A 16,685-nucleotide genomic window follows, 5' to 3' on the forward strand; every position below is an offset into this window, starting at 1 on the left:
GATTTATGAAGCTCAGCAAACCCCAAATAAGTTTAGAAACAAACAGAGCTGGAAATCTATACTTAGCCGACATTGCAATCAAGCTGCAGATCACCAAAGACTAAGAAAAAAAAGAGCCAGAGAGAAAAAATGGACTACCTACAAAGGATGAAATTTTGACCGACAATGACATTTTCAACAACAATGATAACATAAACCAGAAGACAGTGGATTGATATTTCCAAATTGTTATGAAAATATATGTCATCCTATAACTGAATACCCAACAGAACTAAATTTCAAAATGAGAGCACAAATGAGGATATTTTAAGATAAACTACCACTGAGAACATTGGCCCCCAAAATCCTCATTAAAGAGACTTCTAAAGAACATAAGTGAAGAAGGAAAATGACACTCGAAAAATGTCTGAGATGCACAAAATTTAATAAGATACAGAGGATGGAACTCTGACGGTTACGCAACATCATGTCTATCACTAGGCTCATGCGTCTGGGGAAGAACACTTAAACCATGAAAATATTCTTCCTTAGAAGAAGGACTTGGGAGAACTGGGTGATGAGCAGGAAGGTGCCCCTTCCTGCTTTGTCCATGTTACTCAACAAATGCTCATCTTAAAAAAAAAAAAGATAGGAAGGGTCAAATGGAAAAATAGTTTTGAGAGGACTTACAAAATTCTCAGTGGAATAAATTCCTTTCTCTGTAGAAATATTTCCTGCCTTAACTAAAACAACCATAAGACTGAATGGTTTAATGAAGCAGATACTGGGTGTCTTCTGGGTTGGGCAACAGAGGCAGTGTTTCTGGGGGCTTGTGGTTACACGTGTGAGGGCTCTGGAGACTCAAAGGTTCTCAGCAGCTCTTGGGGAATTTGTGACCATGTGTGTTCCTTCACCTCTCTAAGTTTCAATTTTCACAGGCGTAAGATAGCAACCATTTCACAGAATTCTTGTGAGGATTAAATGAGATAACACATGAAACTCAGTACTGAGCACATGGTAAGCCTTCATGACATGTTAACTGATATTGTTCTAATGACAACACTGGCAGCCTGTGTTGTTCCCTACATTTCCTGAAAGCAGATCATCTTTGGCCACCTATCCAGAGCATAGCAGAGAAACCAGAGGCACTCAGTATATAATTTATATAATAACATTTCACATATGATACCAAACGCTGCAGAGGAGAGCTGTTAAATTAATTTGTGTGAATCTGAGATTTTAACAGAATACATAATTCTTATTATTCATACATCTTTTCAGATATTATTTTGATTGCTTTAATCATATTTTGAGAAAACTGTTTTTAGATCCAGTGCTGAGAAATTTGGATAAGTTTTTAATTCTGATTTTAATTTTTACCTGATGCCCAAAGAAGATAATCCACAGCTCCTAAAACAGTACCAACCATTGATGGTTGGTAAAAATCAGAATTAAAACAGTACCAACCATTGATGACAATGATCAGAAGATAAAATGTTATAGGAAACATTTGCCTTCATTTATCAGTTGAATAGCTACTTATTAACACTCTACTGTGTGTCAATGTGATAGTCATCTCTTAAGAATTATTAATTAATTAATACATACTAGAAATATTAATTAATACTGGAAATATTATTTTCAAATTTCACATAGTTTCTGATGGTATAAAAACATATCACTAGACCTGTATACTGCTGAGGAAGTGGTGCCAGATAGCTCTACAGCCAGGAGTTGGTACATTTCTTCCCTAACCACTTAATTTTCATTTTGCCAATATACTGTTTCCTGTAGAGGAAATGGAGCATAAGCATTCCTCTTTTATATTTTGATAGTGTTACCTATTTCTAAATGTAAATTTTGACATCCTTTACTACTGCTCAAAGTAGAGAAGCCATGTGTCATCCTCATTTCTCCCCGTCTTATAATACTTTGCATGACCACATTTATACAGCCCAAACTAGAAAAAAATGTTGCAAATATTACTGACAATCATTCAAAAGTACGTTATCTACTTAAAGTCTTATTTTTTAATCTTACACTTACCCATGTTTCTTGGGATGATGATTTTGTTGACCGAGGAGCCAGATAAATCTGCTTGCACCCAGAAGAGAAACCAATATTATTGAGGGGACAGGAAATTGCACTCATATTTCATCACAAACCAATGAGGAAGTAGCATATTAATGAGAAGGATGTACATTATCCAAGTTTGAGCAACAGAAGTCTCCTAAGTATTTTAAAAGATGTTTTATGTATTATTTACTGTAGTATAATTTTTATTACTCACTTTTCTCTTTGCATCTTAATTACAATTGTATATGGATACTATATGTGCTTTATTTGATAGAATATGTACTAGAATCTCATTCATTCATTCACTCCCTCCCTCACTCATTTGTCTGTCAACACATATATCTATCCTCCTCTCCTAAGAGACCACTGTGCTGGCAGATATATAGGACCTGACCCTAACCCATAAGGAGCTTATCACTTAGTGAAGGAGAAAGCGCTAATAACCGCAATGGTAAAAATAGTAAAAATGGATAAATACTCCAAGAGAGGTACAAAAAGATAGGATGAGTCGTTGGATGTGTAGAATAGGAGAGGCTGTTGTAGATGGAATCAGGGTGATCAAGATCCTGGGAGAAAAACAACAGAGAGAGAATGCGGATGTGTGTATAAAGAGCATGTTCATTGCTTAATGGCATGATGGTGGGGTCAAGGTAGCCAACCAGGTAAAGTTTTTGTTTTTTTTCAAAGGGATTATATATTAGCTATACAGTATTTTATTGTAGAACCATTTTCTCCTTTGATTTTCCTCTTGGAAGAGAAGATTCCATCAGAAATTGCTAAACCATGCTAAAGCCACTTGAACTAACTGGCTTAGGCAAATCAATACTTTTATGAGACTTGAAACTTTATTTGAGAAAGACATGGGATGTTATAATGAAAATTCACTTAGTATAGTAACACCTTGACAGTTGTTGCCAAATCTGTAAGTGATCTTTTTTTTTTTTTTCGGTACGCGGGCCTCTCACTGTTGTGGCCTCTCCCGTTGCGGAGCACAGACTCCGGACGCGCAGGCTCAGCGGCCATGGCTCACGGGCCCGGCCGCTCCGCAGCATGTGGGATCTTCCCGGACTGGAGCACGAACCCGCGTCCCCTGCATCGGCAGGCGGACTCTCTACCACTGCGCCACCAGGGAAGCCCTGTAAGTGATTTAATGTGAAGTGAAATTAGCTCCTGGAACTTCTGAGATATAAAAAAGCCAGAGACTTCACTTTTGAACCTTGCTTTAATAAACTTTTATTACACACGAAGAGGAAATTTTTACTTTATGAGGACAGAATTAATTTGGGATGGAAAAATTTAACTTCATTTTAAAAACTGTAATCATGACAATTTGAGCCTGCCTTTGTAAAAGGACATTAGAAGTTCCTGTTGGTAGGGTTTTTAAAATTTCTCCCCAGAACTGGAAAAGATGATATTGTGATATAACCAAGATTTTTAACCTTGAGGTTATTCAGGATGTAACAAGAGTATAATGGGTTTCCTATACTTCCTTTGTAGGTCTTTTATTGAAAATAATAAAAGTAATCATTTAGGTTTATAAAGTACATTTGCAAAGTAATTTAGCATATAGGAACTTAAAAATTCAGAATACTTTCTATTTTTACTGAAATAATAAAAAATTTAAGTACAATGTAGAAAATTAATAGTAAGACAAGCCTTTAAAAAAAAAATGAAAGCAATGATTTCAGTTTACTTGTCACTCTAATCCAAAATTCTCATTTTTGTTCGGTTTTGCACATCCACTTATCTGTGGCTTCTATACATGGGTATCTCATGACACTCACAATTTCTTATTTTACTTAAATAGACTATACTTCTGCTTTTAGGGAAATGGCATCTTAATATCCACATCAGATTTTTATGTATTTTGCTCTTCAAAAGAAAAAAAGGATGTTGTTACAAAGCACAGGAAACGCAAACTTTCACTTCTGATTAATTAGGAGAAAAACTGTGGCTGCCCTATGCTGAAACTTTGTCAGTTCCACATAATAGGACATTTAAGAACCTGTAATAACTCTGCTTCTTATTTAGTCCAGAATATTTGACAATACTGTATTTTCAACTACAGAGCTAGCTGATGAAGAGATGGAAATTCCAGAGCTGTTGAGTCTCTGACATTTAAACAACTCCAAGGTGAGAAAAAGCCAATTAGAAGCATTCAGAATACTACCTTGAGGGGTTTGGTGTTCCTGGCATGTTGGTATCTGGTTTCCTGAGGCCACAGAATGGACACCCAACACTGGCCCGTGCAGGGCACTTGGGCTGCCCATGGGGAAAAGGGGAAGTGAATGTGGTCTTGCTTGGCTCCAACTTCTCCGTGGGGCAGACAGTGGAAGAATCTAATCTGTTGATGAAGGGTCCTTTGCATCCACATTTTCCACTTGCTGCAATTTCACTAGTTCAAGTAGCAGCTAAACATGGCAGGGAACATTCTGAAATACTGATTTATTTCCCCAGCCTTACATCCTTTTACCCCATCCCTATTCCCCCCCCCCCACTCAATTAGCCATTTTGCATTTATTGCCTCAAGAGAAGGAATTCTTGGCAGAAAAATACGAGGTTGGGAGGAGAAGACAATCCTAGGTTTAGAGTTTCAAAGGATTCATGCAACTCAGGAGAATGAAAAGGACTGAGGTGCAGACAATCTGCTTGGAAGAATATCTGTTGAGCTAAAGCAAATCTTCCGGCCCCCAAGAACAGATAAAAGGTTTTTCCTGCCGGTGGGGCTGGGGCTTAGGGTTGTGAGAAGGGAAGTCATGAGAATTCAGATGTGGTTGCCTGATACAGGGACACTGCATCCTGACTGTTTGTACCCTCTCCCCTGCAATCCCTGAGGTGGGGGTGGAGTGACAGTTACTCTGATGAACTGCATGATGTGGGGAGGAGAGTGATCCTGTCTCTCATGTCCAGGGTGAAGTCCAGATAGGAGGCTATCTCAGGACTACATGTGTGAGAGGCCTGAGACAAACTTACCACATTCCCCTGTGCCCAGCACAGCGCTGGTCAGGGCACATGGGGGGTGCACAGAAGTGATGCAAGGCCTCAGCCCACCTCATGGCGCTTCCAATGGTCCAGTGTGTCACAGAAGAAGCCTTGTCCCCATTGATGGGGGACAACCCAGGTGAGTCCTGCATGGGCTAACTACTGAGGACCCGAAGGGAATGAGGACATCTCACGAGAGGCCAGCATGCACAGAGGGCAGCCTTGAGAATTGGGGCTTGAGCTAAACCTCTCCAGCCTTACCTACATACAAACTCCCTGGATCCTAGATGGTGTTATGGGCTGACTTGCATCCCCTTACCTCTCTGCCAAAATCCATATGTTGAGGTCCTAATCCCTACTATGTCATAATGTGACTGTACTTGGAGTTAGGCTCTTTAAATAGATGACTAAGTTAAAATAAAACTGTTAGCATGGGTCCTAATCCAATCTGATCGGTGGTGTCCTTATAAGAAGAGGAGATTTGGACACACAAAGAGACACCAGGTATGCGCATGCACAGAGGAAAGACCAGGTGAGGACAGAGAGAGTAGGTAGACACCTGTAAGCCAAGGAGAGAGACCTCAGAAGAAACCAACCCTACTGACACCTTGATTTTGGACTTCCAGCCTCTAGAACTGTGAGAAAATAAATTTCTGCTGGTTGCACCACCCAGTCTGTGGTGTTTTGTAATGGCAGTCCTAGCAAAGTAAACACAGGCAGAATCCAGAGGAAGAAGACGTAGGATCCTGAATTGACTGTGATTAAGTGTCCACCAGTTTGGTAGAATGGGGTATTGAAATGGAATTTTAGTTGAGTTACAGAAAGATAAAGAATATTTTATTTCTGGCATCTCTGATTATGGCCTGAGATTGGAATCCACTTCATGTGTTTGATTTAAAATGTGTAATTCAACAAACATTTATTAAGCCTTTGAATAGGACTACTGAGCAAAAATATTTTTCTCATTACTTGTCAAGGAGCCTAAAATGTAACTATTAGATGACTTTTATTGGGGGGGGGTCTTGAAACTTTTACCAGCAGGCTTCCTTTCTAAGGATGCAAATATATTCCTTGTGTTCGGGCGGGCGGGGGTGGGGGCGGAATATTAAGTTGTCAGATAAAACCTTACTTGGCTTCTACATTATGGCAAAGCTCCCTGAGATCCATTTACATCAATGGTTCTCCAAGTATGCTTCTTGGATTAGCAGCATCAATGTCACCTCTGAACATTGGAGAATTAATATTCTCAGTCTCACCCCAGGCCCAGGGAATCAGAAGCTCTGGGGCTGGAGTTCAGTGATATGTGTTATAAAAAACACTCCAAGTAGTTTTGATGCCAAAAGTTTTGTTTTTTTTAAGGAACAAAGTTATTTTTTAAAATAAACAAATAAATAAATAAATTTATTTATTTATTTATGGCTGTGTTGGGTCTTCGCTGCTGCGTGAGGGCTTTCCCTAGTTGCTGCGAGCGAGGGCTACTCTTCCTTGAGGTGCGCAGGCTTCTCATTGCAGTGGCTTCTCTTGTTGTGGAGCACGGGCTCTAGGCACGCGGGCTTCAGTAGTTGTGGCACGTGGGCTCAGTTGCCCCAAGGTTTGAGAACAACTGGTGTGCAGGATGGTTGCCTGGGTAAGAGACTGTTGGGGTGGGTGGTGGAGAGGCAGGGAGAACAGAACCTCTAAAAAGGGAAGAGTATGGAAACACTTTATGTTCAAATTCTTGCTTGCTTTTGGTACTTTAACCCTGTCAGAAAGGAAGAAATTTTTCTCTACCCTTCTGTGTTCCTCTGGCTGGTCCAAGAATGAAATTGACATGAGACAGATTAACAGGAGAAAATAAAACAAAAATTTAATAGCATGTATGCACTGGAGAGGCCCAGGAAAACTGAGTAACTCGCTAAAATGGCTGAAATCCTCACCTTAAGTATTATCTTCAGCTAAAGACAAAAGAGGATGTTGGGGGTAGTTGTTCAGGACTGCAAAGGGGAGGAAGGCAATTCATATGGAGATGAAAAAGCAAATGTTTGGTAAACAAATGTTTGCTGGGTTGTGCAGAGACAATGGGGCACACAGAGGACTCTGATCTCTAGGCTCTGCTGAGTTTCCCCCATCACAGTCCACATTTGCAGATATCTCTGGTGATAGCTCTAATCTGGGAACAGGCCCTTTATCCAAATTCTCTTAGACAGTTAAGGGGGGAGGTAGCAAGAAAAACTTCCCCAGTCTTCTGTTTCTTAAAAATAATCAGTCTAAATCAATTCTCATACCAAAGAGACACATTTTGGGGTGGCAGATTTTGTTCCCCTACAGCCCTATTATCCCTTCATCAGTATTTAAATTCCATTCTGCATCATTGTACCATTAGTTCACTTGGCTCTGCCCTTTTCAAAACAGTTGAGCTAATACAGCCTCTCACTTCAGACTTGTAAATGATTTTAACTTAAAGCTTAAGTCAGAACGTAAGTATAGTAACAGTTAAAATGGAGATATGTTATCAAACTAAGGACTGGAGTCTTTAATATCTTAAATACCTTTTCAGAAGATCTAATATGTATTTCATGATGTCTGTAAATTACATAAATGCCTTTTAATTCCTTTGTTATACTCATTTATTGAAATAACCAAATTTAAGAAGATTAACTCCAAATAGTTTCCTCTGATGTATTGCGGATGTGCAGACTGCTGATTAGCTTAATTTTTAAAGTCAGGATAAGAAGTGTAAGTCCTTGTGGAATTATCTGTTGAGTTTGCTTATGGTAGGGATAACCAGCTAATCGTTTAAATTTTAGGATCGAAAAAATATTTCATGAACTTAGATTTAACCAAGACATGTACTAATATTTAAGGAGGTTCAATCCAAAGGATAGGGCAGAGAAGTAGAAATGATTGGCAAAAAATTGAGTCAACTGGGGCAGAGGGGCTAGGGACAGACAGGAGGGAGGATCTGAAGCCAGCTTAAGTGTTGTGGGTTCTATGGCATCTGGACTGGGGAAGGCAGGTTCTGTTACCCAAAGCTGTGGGTCATACCAGAATCCATAGAATGAGCAGAGCAGAGCAGAGATTATAGTGAAAACCCAAGAGTGACAGGAATACCTGCCATTTTACAGAAAATAATGCTAGAGTGTTTATTTTCCTTGGTGCTTTTTTAGAGGATGCTAAAGTATCTTTGCAAACGTGCAGTAACTGAGTAAATCCCTTATATCATTTTATCATACCCATTTCTATGAATAAGCCCTCAAAATATTAGTTACTGCAATATTTATTACTATATCGTATGAGTGGTTTGCTGAAATGCATCATGGGTAAGTGTTGTGATTTTAAAATATGTTCACAAATTCCTTGGCACCCCTCCTTTCAAGAGGTGGAGCCCGATTTCCCTCCCCTGGAGTTGAAATGCCCAAGGTCGCGAGGCCCCTCCACAAGACCACCAGAGTCGAGAGTCAAAGCCAAACGGCAAGGGTCATTTATTGCAGGTTCGAACCTGGACCTCCGCGCACTTGTTGCCGGTGACGCTAAGAGGTCCTGGCGGAGTTTAGTACAGCTCTTTTATAGACCGGTACAAACATAGTCGCCGATTGGTTGACTTTTAAACAAAGACACTAGTCGCCGATTGGTTGACTTTTAAACAGAGACACTAGTCGCCGATTGGTTGACGTTTAAACAAAGACACTAGTCGCCGATTGGTTGACTTTTAAACAGAGACACTAGTCGCCGATTGGTTGACGTTTAAACAAAGACACTAGTCGCCGATTGGTTGACTTTTAAACAGAGACACTAGTCGCCGTCTGATTGGTTGGACGGTTGCGGGGGTGGGGGGGTCAGCAGGCGTAATTACAGAAGCGAGAGCGGCTGGTTAAGTTTCGGTTTCCTGAGGTTTTGTTTCTTAATTGGAAATACTTAAGGCGGGGCCATGGTCGCAAAAAGAAATAGTGCAAACAGGAGGACTGATACAACCCTAGCAGTGCTGCGGCCTCCACCAGCCCAACGGCAGGGCGTCGGGAGGCTGTGCGCCCAACTTCAGGCAGCGCTCCCAAATGTGGCAAGCCCAGCGCCGCGCCCTGGAATGGTCCTTTTTCGGCCCTTCCCCTCCGGAAAGAACAGAAAAGAAATTCCAGGAAAAGCACAAATTGAATGCAGGGCGTCAACTCAGTCCTATTCTCACCAAAGTAGAACATAGCCCCCTCATTCCCCCCTTTCTCATGAACCAGAGGAGCCAATCTTGGGTCCTCAAGGCTCCGTTTCTTCAATTTCTGAGGCCTCGCAGGGCTGATACTGCGTTCTTAATATCATTAGCTGGACTGTATTTATTCTTTCGCGAACAAAATTCATGACTTTACTGAGTATACAGGGGCCTATAGTGAGGAGGAGAAGGAGGCATAGTAGAGGGCCCAGGATGGGGAGGAGGAAGGGGAGCATCCCATGAAATCCTGACCAAAGGGGATTATCCGCTAATTCTTGCCGGCGGCGAGCTAGGTCTTCCTGGAGCTGGTGGATCTTGTTTCTTACAATGCCTGATTTATTTGCATAGAAACAACATTTTTCTTTTAGGGCGAGGCATATCCCACCCTGTTCAGCTGTCAGCAAGTCTAAGCCCCTCCTATTCTGTAGGACCACCTCGGCCAGCGAATCTAATTGGTCCTGTAAGTCCTGAATGGTCCCAGAGAGAGTTTCTACATCTTCTATTAATTGCCTAGACAGCTGACTATAGGAGTGAAGGGAGACCCCAAGGCCCGTGCTCCCTGTGGCCACAGCTCCTGTAATTCCTAATCCTACCAGGAGGGGCAGGACTGTAATGGCTCGTTTGGTTCTCCCTGCCCAGAGGTCAAAGCTGGGAATGGGCAATGGGGTGTCTCCCGAGATCAGGTCTACATTGGGGAGGAGAGTGGCCAGGGTGCAGACCCCTGTCCAATTCGGGGGTAAATAGGTGTACGCTAGGTTACTTCCACAGACAAAGACAGTGGTATTAGGACTACAGAGGGAGGAGTTCACGGGGATATATTGACTACATCCAGTGGATGAAAGGATTCCCAAGTCAATACTGGCGTTAGAGAGGGAATCGTTCTTGACAAAGCATGAGGTATTAAAGGTGGTTGAAAATTTTGAAAATTGTATGGGGAACGGCTCGGGGAGTGAAGTTGGGTTACATCGTTCGCTGATATTTAAATTGGCGAAGGTGGGGATGGCTATAGGGCGGGGCGGTCCTTGAGGAAGGCAGAGCCAGCAATCCTGTGCTAAGTTGGGGTTGGTGGTATTCAAAAGCGCAAAAGTAGCTTCTAGTATGGACATGGTCTGGGAGTCCAATTCAGAGGGATCGACCTTAGGGAGAATTAGGGGGTGGTAGCTGAGCTGTGGGTACAGATGCCGATAGGCCTCTTCTATTTGTCTTCGGGTTTCTATCTGGCGCACTGCGTCCTGGGGCCCCCCACCGTCTGACATATGTGTGGGGGCCCTGGTATTCCAGCATACCGGGGTCCCGGGGGTGCCAGTGCATCCAGCCTGAAGGTATTTATTATCATCACTAATGGTGGGGCTTTTATTATTCTGTAGTATGGCTGTGAAATAAGTCTTGTTATTGGCCCCTATACATTGCTGGTAAGAGGAATAGCACATGCTATGCATTGATTCCTGGAAGGTAGAACAGGGGCAAGTAGCTCGAGGGGGGAGTGGCTTAGGCTTATGGTAGCATTGCCAGTTTTGAGAGGCCCCGGTAACCCTATATTCCTGAACAAGATACGCAGTTATGCCCCCGCAGTCCTGCATATGAGTATACCCTCGGGGAACAACAGGAGTCTCCATAGTACCTCCCCTGCACTCGCACGGTGCACCATATAGTAGTTGTATTAAAGTATTCTTATTGGGGGGAGGGCCGAATCCTCCCCTCGTGGCCCGAGGGTTGAGGGTTAGGACTATCATTAGGGCTATCAGCAGTACCTTGGTCATCATGGAGGAGGGTACGGCGCAAAGTCAGTTTGAGGGGATTGTTCTTACTCCGGTCAACAGTCCAGGTGACGTCAGCTTTAGTGGACTTGATGAGGTCAGAGAATGGGTCCACCGGCTTGACGTGTGTGTAATGGATCCAGGCAGCTATGCTGTCCACCTTGATGGCTGTCGGCGTTGTCAGGATGATCTGGTAAGGTCCTTTCCACCTGGGTTCTAGGGTCTCTTGTCGATGGCGTTTGACAAGGACCCAGTCACCTGGCCGGAGCTGGTGTGGAGTAGGTGGGGGTCCTGTTGCATATAGCTCTTTTAGTTTGGGCCAGATTGTCTCGTGTATCCGCTGTAAGGCTTGGAGGGAAGACAGGAGATTATTTTCTGGGTCCAATTGGATAAGGTTAGTCTTTAGATTAGGGATGATAGGAGGAGGCCTACCATGCATTATTTCGTAGGGAGTAAATCCTAGCTTATAGGGGGAATTTCGCACCCTAAACAGAGCGTAGGGGAGTAGGACTACCCAGTTAGCGCCAGTCTCCATGGTCAATTTAGTCAAGGTCTCTTTTAGAGTTCTATTCATCCTTTCTACCTGTCCTGAACTCTGGGGGCGGTATGCACAATGTAATTTCCAATTAGCCCCAAGTATGGAAGCCAGATCCTGACTTACCTTAGAAACGAAGGCTGGCCCGTTGTCGGACCCTATCATAACTGGAAAGCCATACCTGGGCAGGATCTCTTCTAGTAGCTTCTTAGCTACTATTCGTGCAGTCTCATTCTTGGTTGGGAATGCCTCAGTCCAACCTGAAAAGGTATCTATAAACACCAGTAAATATTTATACCCATATTTGCCAGGCTTTACCTCCGTGAAGTCCACTTCCCAGTAGGCTCCAGGCTGGTTTCCTCTCTCCCGGATGCCAGTGGTTGGCGGGTGGGAGCTGGCATTATGGAGTTGGCAGACTGCACAGTCAGCAACCAGTCGTTCAGTCTTCTCGGAGACATTTTTAATTTTAAGTCCAGTCTGCCTGATGAGATCCTGTAGCCGTCGGGCGCCCAAGTGGGTGCTACGGTGGATCCGTTCAAGGACCAGGGTTCCTAGTCTCTCAGGAAGGAGGATATTGTTCTTAGCGTCCCGCCACCATCCGTCTCTAACCTGGGTTAGAGGAAGCTTGCTCATCCATCTGATGTCATCCTCCGAGTAGTCGGGTTGGGGCGGTAGTTCCCGGGGGCCTGGATCCGGCAGTTGCAGGGGAAGTAATGGTATTGGAGTGTGTGCCGCCTTTCGAGCTGTCTGGTCTGCCAAATTGTTGCCTCGGGTGACTGGATTCGTGGGTTTTTGATGCCCCGGGCAGTGTACAATGGCTAGCTTTTTGGGTTCCCATATGGCCGCTAGCAAGGCCAGGATTTCCTCTTTGTTCTTGATGTCTTTGCCCTCTGCTGTGAGTAGTCCCCGCTCTCGGTATATTGCCCCATGTATATGTGCGGTAGCGAAAGCATACCGGCTGTCTGTGTATATGGTAGCTTTTTGGCCTTTGCTCATCTTGAGAGCTTGGGTCAGGGCAATTAATTCAGCTTTTTGGGCTGAGGTCCCTGGGGGGAGAGTCTCTGCCCATATCACCTCAGTTTCTGATGTTACTGCTGCCCCCGCATACCTCTGACCTTGCTGGACAAAGCTGCTGCCGTCAGTGAACCATGTGACTTGTGCATCCGGTAGGGGCTGGTCACGTAGGTCTTCCCGAACCCCATGGATCTGGGCCAGTACCTCTGCACAGTCATGGAGTGGGGAGTCCAAATCTGGGTCAGGTAATAGGGAGGCAGGGTTTAATGCCCGCGGCGGAGTGTAGCTGATTCTGAGGGGATTTAACAGTAGACCCTGGTAGTGGACCAATCGAGCATTGCTCATCCATCGGTCGGGAGGCTGTTTGAGAACCCCGTCGATGGCGTGGGGGGTGGTGACATGTAACTCCTGCCCCATAGTTAGTTTGTCAGCATCCTTTACCATTAGGGCCGTGGCGGCGATCATCCGGAGGCAAGGAGGCCAGCCGGCAGCCACTGGGTCCAATTTTTTTGATAGGTAAGCAACAGGCCTGGGCCAAGGACCGAGGGGCTGGGTCAACACGGCCTTAGCTATGCCTTTGCTTTCATCTACAAAGAGGTGGAAGGGTTTGGAGACATCAGGGAGACCCAGGGCGGGTGCGGATAGCAAGGCAGTTTTGATCTGCTGAAATGACTGCTCAGCCTCTTCTGTCCATTCAAAGGGCGTCTGCTCTTTGGTGGCTAGGTATAGCGGTTTGGCCATTTCAGCAAATTTGGGTATCCATAAACGGCAGAACCCAGCCGACCCCAAAAATTCCCTCACCTGTCGAGGCGTGGTGGGTCTGGGGATGCGGAGGACGGTTTCCTTCCGTGCATCTGTGAGCCATCGTTGCCCCCCTTTCAATAGGTATCCCAGGTAAGTTACCTCAGGCCTGCAGATCTGTGCTTTCTTGGCAGAGGCTCGGTATCCCAGGGTGCCGAGAGTCCGTAGGAGGTTTCTGGTTCCCTGCAGGCAGGCTTCAGCGGTCTCAGCAGCTATTAAGAGATCATCAACATACTGCAGGAGGGTTACATTGGGGTTTTGTCTCCGGTACTCACTGAGATCCTCGTGTAGGGCCTCATCAAACAAGGTAGGCGAGTTTTTGAATCCTTGGGGAAGTCTGGTCCAGGTGAGTTGTCCGTTTATACCTCTCTCGGGATCTGACCATTCGAAGGCAAAGAGTTCTTGACTTTTGGGCGCCAAGGGTAAACTAAAAAAGGCATCTTTGAGGTCCAGCACAGTATACCATTGTTTTTCTGGACTAAGGGCGCTCAAAAGAGTATATGGATTGGGCACAGTAGGATGGATGTCTATGACCCGTCTGTTGACTTCCCTCAGGTCCTGCACTGGGCGGTAGTCTTTACTGTTAGGTTTGCGGACTGGCAGCAGGGGTGTATTCCGGCGACTGGCAGGAGCAGTATCCGACTGGTCAGAAGCGGACGAAGTATCCCAGGTCATGAAGCCGGTCGAATATGAGGGATGGATACCTGTCTTGGACTCTTGGCATGGGATCTGGCCCCGGTTTGATCTCTATGTATAGGGCTGGGCGGTGTTTGGCTAGTCCCACCCCTGTGCATGTTTCTGCCCATGCTTCGGGGAACTGCTGAAGCCATGACTCTATATCTTGATTTTGGGAGGGTGGTTCCTGGTGAAGTCGGTACTCATCTTCCAAGTTTAGGGTGAGCACAGATATGGGTTGGTCGTGAGGGTCTGTTACGATTGGCCCCTCTGGCCGAAAATGAATTTGTGCTCCCATTTTAGTGAGTAAGTCTCTCCCCAGTAAGGGGCAAGGGCTATCGGGAATGACCAGAAAGGTATGGGTTACCCTTCCCGTGCCCAAGTCCACAGTTCTCTGAGTGGTCCAAAGATAACGTTTGACTCCCGTAGCTCCCTGGACCCAGGAGGATTTGTTAGAAATTTTCCCGTGGGGCTTAACCAAGACCGAATGCTGTGCCCCTGTATCCACCAGGAATTGGACTGGTTTCCCCTCCACTCGTAGGGTTACCCTGGGTTCGGGGAGGGGGTCCGAACCCCGTCCCCCCTACTTTGTATCATGTGTAAACAGGACTGGGGTGGCGTTCGGTTGCCATTGCCCCTGGTTGGGGCGCGGCTGCCTTTTCTTGGGGCATTCCCGAGCCCAGTGGCCCTTTTCCTTGCAATAGGCACATTGATCTCTGTCCAATGGTCGCCTGGGAGGCCGAGTGGCTGGGGGGCCCTCTTGATCTTTCTGAACAATGGCGGCCAAGACTTTAGTCATTTTCTCAGTGGCTTTAAGTTGTTTATCCTCTGGGGCGTCCCGGTTATTAAAGACGCGCTGGGCGATACGGAGTAAGTCCTGTATCTGTTTGCCCTCCAGATCTTCTAACTTCTGGAGTTTCTTTTTAATATCAGGGGCTGCCTGGTTAACGAAGGACATTACAATGGCGGCCTGATTTTCGGGGGCCTCTGGATCCATAGGGGTATACTGCCTAAAGGCTTCCATTAATCTTTCTAAATAAGAGGAGGGACTTTCTGTTTTACCTTGTACAATTGAATATACCTTGGCCAAATTAGTGGGCTTGCGCGCGGCAGCCCGGAGACCCGCCATTAGAGTCTGGCGATAAATGAGCAGTCGTCCCCTACCTTCTCCGGTGTTATAGTCCCATTCATCCTGCGGGGGGCGAGTTAAGGGAAAAGCTGCATTGATGAGGTCAGGGTTAGCGGTGGGTTGACCATTATCTCCAGGAACCAGTTTTCTCGCCTCCAGCTGGATTCGCTCCCGTTCTTCGGTAGTGAATAGGATCCGGAGGAGCTGTTGGCAGTCATCCCAGGTGGGCTGATGAGTGAACATAACGCTATCTAGAAGAGCTATCAAGTCTTTAGGATTATCAGAAAAACGGGCATTCTGGGTTTTCCAATTATATAGGTCACTGGTAGAGAATGGCCAATACTGGAGTCGGGGGTTCCCTGTCTCATCGGGAGGGCCTATTTCTCGCAGGGGTAGGGCTATGGTGGAATCAGGATGGCGGAACCCTGGGTCGCGCTGAGTGCGTCCGCGAGTGCGCCCAGCCGGCCCCTGGGAATTATTTTCATTGGGCAGGGGGACCGGTAGTGCCTCTGCCTCTCGGTCCTCCGGTTCTGGCCTGGGTGGCCCTCCGGGAGGGGCCGCAGGAGGTTCTACCAAGGGGAGAGGAGCAGAGCCAGGAGCAGGAAGGGGGACTGGTTGTGGGGCCACAGGAGGAGATTGATATGGGGGGGGGTCTAGGAGGAGGTCTTGGCTGTCAGAGAGTATGGGTGCAGTTCGGGTCTGAGGCTTGGGAGGTTTAGTTGGTCGGGCCGCAAGAATCTTATATGACCCTGATGACAAAAAGGGGGTCATCCAGGGAGGAGGGTTTTCTACCAGGTCCTGCCATACCAGGATGTAGGGGATCTGGTCCGGATGGCCTTCTTTTCCTGGCAAGAAAACTCTAGATTTAACTTTTAGGATTATAGGAAGACAAAAGGTACCCTCGGTGGGCCAGCCAACCCCGAAAGTTGGCCATTCAGAGCGGCAGAAGGTAATTAGTTTTCTTCTCCGGATATCCAGACTGAAGTTGTGTCCTCGGGACTTTACATCCCCGAAATTAGCGAGAAGGAGGGAGAGGGGGGTACTCTGTGCTTGGCCCATGTCTAGGTCCTGGAAGAGATTGATTAGAAAAGGTTACTCTGAAAACAAAAGTGATTAAGAGCAGTCCCAATAGCGGAGTCTGTAAAAGGAGGAAGGGGAGGTTATCGCGTGCGCGCTTCAGATGGGCTGTCAGCCCCAGATGGGTCGTGGTGGACGTCTCCAACCACACCCGACTAGGTGTCCTATAGCGCGTCCGCCAGGACTGTCCTAGTCCCCAAAACAGAAGGTACCCTGAGCCGGCTTACTTACCGATCGGTTGTCAGCGATGACCCGTTGACCTGATGTCTGGTGGGCTTGGGGGCATCCCGGACGAGCCCCCAAATGAAATGCCCAAGGTCGCGAGGCCCCTCCACAAGACCACCAGAGTCGAGAGTCAAAGCCAAACGGCAAGGGTCATTTATTGCAGGTTCGAACCTGGACCTCCGCGCACTTGTTGCCGGTGACGCTAAGAGGTCCTGGCGGAGTTTAGTACAGCTCTTTTATAGACCGGTACAAACATAG

At 45.8% G+C, this 16,685-nt stretch overlaps 1 protein-coding gene across 1 annotated transcript; it reads right to left on the minus strand.

Moving 5' to 3' along the window:
- Positions 1 to 14,499: 14,499 nt before the first annotated feature.
- LOC132527674 (uncharacterized) lies at positions 14,500 to 16,184 on the minus strand. Its single transcript, XM_060163609.1, has one exon. It carries the CDS (start codon positions 16,182 to 16,184, stop codon positions 14,580 to 14,582), a length of 1,605 nt encoding a protein of 534 aa, XP_060019592.1. The 3' UTR covers positions 14,500 to 14,579.
- Positions 16,185 to 16,685: the final 501 nt, after the last annotated feature.

The sequence above is a fragment of the Lagenorhynchus albirostris genome, chromosome 1 (assembly GCF_949774975.1).
Source record: "Lagenorhynchus albirostris chromosome 1, mLagAlb1.1, whole genome shotgun sequence".
NCBI classification, from domain to species: Eukaryota; Metazoa; Chordata; class Mammalia; order Artiodactyla; family Delphinidae; genus Lagenorhynchus; species Lagenorhynchus albirostris.

Bases quoted from the DNA above. Each gene is read 5' to 3' on its own strand.
- LOC132527674 (XM_060163609.1), bottom strand. From the start codon at position 16,184: ATGGGCCAAGCACAGAGTACCCCCCTCTCCCTCCTTCTCGCTAATTTC.